The 8,395-nt window shown below is 36.7% G+C and overlaps 1 protein-coding gene across 1 annotated transcript; it reads right to left on the bottom strand.

Annotated features, from left to right (window-relative positions):
* Window positions 1-698: 698 nt before the first annotated feature.
* On the bottom strand, window positions 699-3,629 carry LOC114823203 (inositol-3-phosphate synthase 1). Its single transcript, XM_029098626.2, has 8 exons — window positions 3,292-3,629; window positions 3,056-3,124; window positions 2,720-2,855; window positions 2,372-2,619; window positions 2,008-2,234; window positions 1,410-1,891; window positions 1,236-1,298; window positions 699-1,106 (listed from the first exon to the last, which is right to left on the bottom strand). The coding sequence occupies exons 1-8, from the start codon at window positions 3,477-3,479 to the stop codon at window positions 987-989; spliced, it is 1,533 nt and encodes a 510-aa protein (XP_028954459.2). The 5' UTR covers window positions 3,480-3,629; the 3' UTR covers window positions 699-986.
* Between the last annotated feature and the right edge of the window lie 4,766 nt (window positions 3,630-8,395).

Genomic DNA, 8,395 nt, shown 5'->3' with positions numbered 1-8,395 from the left:
GCTGGCAACTTGGCATAAAGATTGAGAAAAAAGAATCACGAGAAAAAGTGGGTATCAGCAATCGTGCATTTTCCTGAAATACAACCGAAACCAAATTCTGCCTCACCAAGACTGAAATTGATAGTGTTGAATAATGTTGGAGTTTTAACATAAAACTTCACAAGTAGGTACCATAAATCAGGTGACGTGAATCACGTGCGGTTATTGGACTTCACATATGGAACAGTCTGTTCTTATATCATACAGAAAGTTGAACTCTCTTAAATAAGTACATGCAAAGCTTCTCGTTTCTCAGATGTGAGAGTCGTACTCTCAACAAGGGTCATGACAGCTTTCTCTTATTGAATGGATTGAGGGGTATTCAAAGATGACCCTTTAGCCACCAAACGACCATTAACCACATAGAATGGCTAAAGAAATAGACTTTTGAGTCAGCGACAATATTGAAATAGATCTTTTTCGGGACCAACAAGTAAGAGCAAAAGAGAAGACCCACGTATAACCGAACGTTGACGTGGCTTAACCGTGACCACACAAAATAAGAGGGCATGGAAAAAAGGAGGGCAGACAATCCTTGTCCTTTCTGGACCACTGCTCCATTTTCGCCTCGTGAATTATTGAACAAATTTGTGGACCAAAATACAATTCTGCCTGTACACTGCATCTAATTTGATTTTTGGTAACTTAAAAGTGCAGAATTAGGCACATAACAACTAATGTCCAATAATATTATAAAAAAAATTTACTTCCATTACAAGAAAGAGTTGATTGCTTCTGAACGAGGAAGACGCAACTGCATTACATATTGGGACCTTCAGGAAACAGAAAAGAAAATAAACAGATCAAATAACACAAAGAAACCGACTACTCACACAATCTGCAAACATTACGTTTACAAAGGAAACAGAGAGGGATTGGGATTGGGATTGGGATTGGGTTTGGATTGGGATTGGATTGATTTCTTCAACTTCTTAATTTGCTTCACTTCACTTGTATTCCAAGATCATGTTGTTCTCAGGAGCCAGACCAACACAAGCCCTCAGTATGTTCTCCAGCATTGCCCTCTGCTTTGACAGTGCATTCACCACGGGTGTACCTGGCGGAACCTGTTTTCCCAACACCATCACAAATCAGTATTTCACCGCAGTTACACATGTAAACCAAATTACCCGATGACAGCGAGAAAATCATTCATTTCAGAAAGTCTGGAAACAAATAACTAATATTTGACTTACAAGAGGAGCCTTGCTGAGGTAACTGAGAATTGTAGCCACAGGGTGGAATGAGTGGAACTTGGCCTGCAAACACACCAATATAGTGATATTAACTAATGTCACATTTACATTTCCACATCACACTTTGTAATTATATTAGTTAATGTCAGTCACGAGGTAGTTAACTAAGCATACCTCTGCTTCAGATTTGAGCTGGATACGGGTGCTGAGCTCAGCGAGGAGAACCAAATCGAGGATGATAGGAGCAGCCAAGAGGGAATCCTCACAGGTGTTGTGCAACACAATGGTGTTTTGCCCACCCATGAAAATCTCAGAGGTGTACTCATCTAAAGCTCTCTTGCTGTCCCCAACATATGGGACATACTTGATCACCACAACATGGTCAGGGTGCTCACCTGGCCCGTAAAGTATGCCATTGCTGGACACCATGTCATCCACAACATTGCTCTTTGAAATCTCCTTGGACCGGAAGGTTTGCGGTGCAGAAAGATTCATGCCGTCATTGTTTCCAAGATGGTTGTAGCTCACAATGGCTGTTGGCTTGATTCCAGCCCCAACAAGGAAATCAACCAACACAGACTTCATTTTGGTCTGACCACTCTTAAAGTCATCCCCACCAATCAAGCTGTTTCTCCTAATTGCCAAATCAATCAGCCCTGCCAAATTTCCAATACTCATTCAAATTTCCACTACACTTTGCGACTAAAATTTTCGAAATAAAAAAAAAAAAAAAAAGTTAGTGTTTTGTTAGCTAAGGGACAGGGTAGGGTACCTGGGACAAAAGTGTTTTGTGGGCTTCCATTGATGAAAGGAATATTTTCAAGAACACAAGCTATGGCATACAATGTGGAAGGAGATATCTCAGCTTCATTCTTGTCCACTGAACCCAACAGGTTCTCGATAGTGTCGTTTAGCCCCACAACAACATTACTATACCTCTCAGTGTTGGCAGTCCACAGCACAACCACCCTGTCCACCTTGTTCTTCTCCTTGAATTCTCTGTTTAATTAAATTAGCACACGATCAAAGCATTATTTGAGCACCAAATTGAGTTTCTTTCCTCGAAAGGACAAACATTTCACAGTTAATTCTTAAGCTAGTAATTAATTAACTGATTACAACATTAGTATTGTTACCTAATGTCTTTAATGACTTGTTGGAGTTGTTCCTTCTTGGTGCCCTTCATGACGTTGTTGGCACGAGCACCTTGGTTGGCAGCGATGAAATCAGGGTCGTAGATTCCAGGGAGTGGGAGCATAGACTCCATGTATGGCCTCAGTTGCTTTTGCAGATCAATGTCAAGGACCTTTGCCCTCGCCATTGCATCTGCTAAGTTCATGTCACTAATGTCCCAACCCCCAAACACTATGTCATCTGGGTTCACCTGAATTACCAAATCTCAATTAATTAACACTAATATCCAATAAACTATCAATTAATAATAACTAGAAAATTAAATGTATAAATAAATAAATAAAAATTACCATAGGGAGGAGGCTTTTGAATGGGGCATAAATCTCCTCTCCATTGAAAGACCCAACACGGATGGATGAGGCTTGGGTCAGTGAGCCAAAGTAATTGGCTTGCTGCACCTTGTCCTTGGTTGCCCAGGAGATTCCTCTGAAATTTTACAAAAACCATATCTTACAATTAATTAAAAATTCATGTAAAACCAAATTCGTCATCTGAGGAATCCAATTTTAAAAGCACACAAAAATTTAAACAACATATCGTAAATATTAGAGCTTCGATTTTATCATCAAAAGGAAAGGGTTTCTAACATGCAGAAAGAAAACGAAGAAATTGAAAGAACTACTCACTCTCTGTTTGCAATCACACCAGCAGTGAGGGTTGAGCCATTGTTTCCACCCCACCCCACAAGCATTACCCTGGACACCAAAAATTAACAAACACAAATTAACGGATAAAAAATTCAAAATTTTAAGACTAACCCAGAAAAAATATGAAAGAAACAATCACAACCCAGAAATTAATTAAATTTCTTGTTTTTATTTTTAAGGAAAAAAATGAAGGTGTCGAATAAATGGTGCCAAACCCTAGTTTGGGGACATGGACATCAGTCTTGAATTCGTATTTGACAGTTTTGGGCTTCACAATCCACTGATACGCTCCATTTCTGTTCTCATGGACAAGCTCAGTGGTCTCGTAGTTGTACACCGAATGAATCTCATTCTCTGTGTACGCTACGTTTGGGGACTCTACCTTGAAGCTATCGATGAACATCTTCTCTGTTTTTTCCTTTTCTCCTTTCCTAGGAAATTAAATTTTCTAGGGAACCAAACAAAATTGGAGAGGAGAGGAAGATGAAGGTGTAACACTATACTGAAATCTGAAACCTAAGCCTTGCACTGTATCATCGACCTGCTCCAGTGCCTTGTATTTATAGAGTGGATGTGACACTGCAGATACACGTGGCTAGGCTGTGTGGCCTCTCGTGCCCCCCCATGATTGGTAGAGAATATCCGCGCTGTTAAAATGTCCACATCAACTATAATAATAAAAATTGACATAATTAATGTTTTTCACCAAAAATGCTAATGTTCTTATGTTATACAACGTGAATTGACGGAGTTGACAGCATTTCAAATTCATTTTTAATTCATTAATAAATGTTTTTGGTTATTTTTTTAATATATTGCAATTTTGAAGTGTAAATAACGTAATAAATAATTGTTAAATTTGACATCGCGTAGAGAATAAATTTTAAAAAAATATTAAAGTACCAAATACGGTTTTAAATTAAAATTTATATTAAAACTTAATATGAGAAAAAGGGGAAAATGAAAGAACAAAAAACAAAAAAAATGTCTACTTATACACTAAGGCTTCCAAAAAAAAACTCAAAAATTATTTTTCACAATGATACATTTACACTAAGAGGTCAAGAAGAATAAATTAATATCAAACTCTCAATCCACGAGATTTAAATTTTAGTAAAGAGGTATATTACTACTATGACTTGCTCCAACTCTTGAAGTAAAACTCAAATTTAGCTTCTAAACCTCCTCCAACTTGCTCCAACTCGTGGGCCAAAAATGATTTTTAACACAAAAACTCCTTTTTGGGAACATTTAGTCCAATGGGCTGGTCCACCATATATGACACATGAATCAAATTTTGTGAAAAACATGTTCATTTGAGTAACATCTATAGCATGCAATTAACAATTAAAGCGCGGAATCATGCTTGTATGCACTCAAAACAAAACATTACCCATGAAATTCAAAGCCTAGTAGAAGGGTGAACCAAGACTCAACTCAAAACAAAGTAAGTTGAGAAACTTTATACCTTTGAAGATTTCTCTTTGCATAAGCAAAGGCTAATCACCCAAGGAGAGGGTCTTCATTCCTTGCTTCTTAGTTCCATCGATTTCTTGGAGGAAGATGGTAGAAAGGAATCTCCAAGTTCTCAAAATAGAGAACCTCTAATTTTTCCACACCAAGGAGGGACTTGAAGAAGAGATGAGTGACCTTGGAGGATGAGAGATTGCTAGCTAATCTCCTCCAAGGGGGCCGGCCTCTTAGAGAGAAAATGGAGAGACATGTTCTCTCCAATTTTCTCCAAAAGAAACCCTAAGGATGAAATGACTATAAAGTTGCCTTTATACCACTTCACAATGGAGTGACAAACTTGCAATTAAAGCAAGTTCACTACCCTCCTCTATTTGGCCGGCCTTAAGGGTTTATTGGGCTTTCAAGCCCTTTGTTTATTCAAGTTGTCATACAACTTGAGTTAATGGGCTTGACATTCAAATCCCATTGGGCCTTGCGGCCCAAAACTAACCCGAGGTCTTTAACGAACTTTATTCGTTTGATTAATTAACATATTAATTAATCTTTGCCATAAATAATTAAATCATTTAACTATCCTTACTCATCTCCGTTATTTCTTCAATCTCTACCTTACACGGTGTACGATCCATTAGGTTCTATTTAGAGAGGCAGTGGGCGATTAGAACTCTTTCAAATCGATTGTGAATTGAAACTTACTTTCAATTCTCCCTTTAGTGATTAAACACGTTTAGGGCTTCCACAAACCATGAGTGACACCTAGCAGTATGTCATGGTTACCCAAGCTAATCAGAAGAGGTGGAGAACCTATTCAGTTTAGGATTACAATGCAATACTGTATTTCTCTAATACAATACTCTTGACCACATTGTTTGGTTTGATAGTTTATTCATGTCTTCTATCCAATGTGATTCTCTTACTTATATGATTACCTTGAATGTGATTTGGAACGACTTCCTAAATCTCATTCATACTCTAGCCAGAGATTCTTAATCATATCATAGAGTATTCTCCCTCAAACGGTTTGAAGGTTAGAGATCCCTTGTTGCGCATTCACTTGCCTCCATGGCTAAATGGCTTAACCCCAACTATGTCGTGGACACCCTCTGATGGAGTGACTTTGACATAGTCAAAGATCAAGGACCTAACCACAAGACAACTATGATGCCTCAGGTCAAAGGACTACTTTGTATTATCCCAACCATGAGTTCTCATGTGACATGAGTATGAGAACTTCTCGTTGATCGTGTTCAGTGGACTCATTCCCTATTGAGCACCTACATGCTTGTCTTGGTGTCAATCACACCAATGACTCGAGACCAGTCACTCTCCCTGAGAGAAGACATAGCACGTACTGATCTTAACGGACTATCAATGCCCAATTGGCAATCCTATGATCAAGAACGTTTAGGATATGTATACGAAAGAGAATGGTCTCATGAATCTAACTTGTTTAAATTACATTCTCCTAATTACATATTCCTTGGACTTATCGTTTAAGCATATAACATTTATATGAGACGGCTTAAAACAATAATCTTTGCCCTTGATATTAAACTAGATTAGTTTAACATGTGAAATGTCCATAAAGTATCATCATATGATTGGTTTTAGTGCACATTTCCAACAATCTCCCACTTGCACTAAAGCCAATTAGCTTGGTCATCAGTGATGGTACCTCTTCTGTAGTCATTTCAAAAATGGCTGAGTAGTAGGCCTAGACAATGGATATCTATATGTTATCCATAAAAGCAACCTTGAGAATAACGACGTCACCATTATACATAATTCTTAATCATGTGGTTTAGTCTCTCATTTAAGTTCGGATCTTGATGAGACCTTGATTCCCTGGCTTGAGCTATCGCCCCATTAGTGTCGTAGTGTCGGTACACTAGAGACACTTTCTGGTTGGAACCGAATAGAGAGTTCATGAATGAACTTTCTCATCCAAACAACATTGTTGTAAGCTTCTATATGGCAATATATTTTGCATTCATAATGGAACACACTAAAGTCATTACTTTTAATGTTTCCCTCCAAATATCTCTTTAGTCATAATAAAGAGATATCTAATTATATCTTCATTCATAATGAAGAAACATCCAATGATGGATTAGATTCATAATCTAATACATTTACGCTTCCATTACGTTACTCTAATTCTTCCTCATTCTTGAGGAATCCATCCTTTATTATTTCTCAAATACTTAAGGATTCACTTGACGGTTGCCATGGTTTTGATCCTGGGCTTGCATTGATATCGTCTTGTACCGATCTTGGTACAACTCATATCAACATTTTTCATACAATATGAAATACATAAATCACCTTTCTGCGTATGCATAAAGAATTCTATTTACGCATTATTTCTTTGGGAGTCAAAGGGTACGTTCCCTTTAAGAAGAGCTACCTCCTAGTCTCACTAGAGTTGTTCTTCTGATTGAAGTTTATCATCATATGAGAAACTTCCTAGCATCTTTTGTCTATTATTAGGGCTTGATATAATCCAATTATATCTTGAAATCTATCATTATAGATTTCCATCCCATGTTTATAGACTATGTCTCCCATATACATTCTATCATTATAGAATGTTTAAAGTCATAACTTTAACGAAGAAGTATTCTTTTCATTTCCAAAATTAATATATCATATATGTGTTTATATATATTCAAAACAAAACAATATTTGTTAGTTGGTTTATAGAAGTGAAATACAAAGGTTAATTTAAGGATATCCACAAGATAATTCTCAAACAAATATTGCTTATTAGCACACAACCCCTAATCTTAACATGATTAAGATTTGTCTTTCTTTCCAACTACATCCTATGGAGTCATGAAAATTTTGGAAGATCTTCTAATTGACAATCATATTGTCTTAGAAGTATATATCCTATATATATGGGTAATTGATAACATCCAACAAACTAAATCTTATTCGAGTTCGTTCTTCTCTTAATGGAGAAATCCATTATCATATGATGCTTCTTTCCTTGATATCTTTCAAGGAAACTATTCTAAAGTGTTACCTTTTCTTGGATCAAATCTAAGGAGGTAAATACTTTAAACATCTTACTCATCAACTTGCATTTCTTGAATTCTTTGAAACTTTTTGCAAAGTATTCAGGCTTGTGTTTATTCAAAATAAATGATAGTCCAACCAAGAGCGATCTTCGGTGAATGTCATATAACATGAGTAGTATTATGTTGTGGACATGTGTCACTAACATCTAAGTGAATTAACCTCAACAACTTTGTGATTCTTTCTTCCTTTCCAAAAGAATAAAGATTCAAACATTTTGCCTCTAGACAATTTTAACAAGAAGGCATGATAGGAGCATATTTATGCGCCTTAGTTAGCTAGTTCTTATGCATTTATGTTGTGTTTTCTTAGTTAAAGTAGTCTTTAAGCTATTTTCATGTGTTTTCAGGTTTTAGAGACAAAGTGAGCAAAAGGATGCAATTTGGAGCATTTTGGACCAAAATTGGGCTAGAAGGAGTTCATGCACATGAAGCACAAGGGATGGACGAATTTGAAGGATTGATGAAGCTAGGAATGTGTTTTGAAGTTGAAGAATTGAAGATACAAAGATTCCTAATTGAATTAGGAAAGTGCTTAATTGAAGATGAAATCCTAGTTGAAGATGGATTCCTAGTTGAAGTTGGATTCCTAGAAGATTGAAGTTTCCTACTCAAACAAGGTTTCCTACTTGAAGAAGGGAAGTTGAAGCCAAAGAATCAGCTCAAGTGAAGAAACCTTATCCAAAACATTATCCAAACCCTATCCTATCCAATCCTATCTTATCTTATCCTATCCTAATCCTATCCTAATTTAATTCCAGCTGCA

Source organism: Malus domestica, chromosome 01 (assembly GCF_042453785.1).
Source record: "Malus domestica chromosome 01, GDT2T_hap1".
Lineage (NCBI taxonomy): Eukaryota > Viridiplantae > Streptophyta > Magnoliopsida > Rosales > Rosaceae > Malus > Malus domestica.
This window is presented reverse-complemented; position numbering and strand designations above follow the sequence as displayed.

Excerpts from the sequence above, each read along its gene's own strand:
- LOC114823203 (XM_029098626.2), bottom strand. The coding sequence starts at position 3,479 with ATGTTCATCGATAGCTTCAAGGTAGAGTCCCCAAACGTAGCGTACACA. Across the intron at positions 3,125-3,291 it reads GTCCATGTCCCCAAACTAGG|GGTAATGCTTGTGGGGTGGG; the intron begins GTTTGGCACCAT and ends TTTGGTGTCCAG. Across the intron at positions 2,856-3,055 it reads GGTGTGATTGCAAACAGAGA|AGGAATCTCCTGGGCAACCA; the intron begins GTGAGTAGTTCT and ends GTAAAATTTCAG.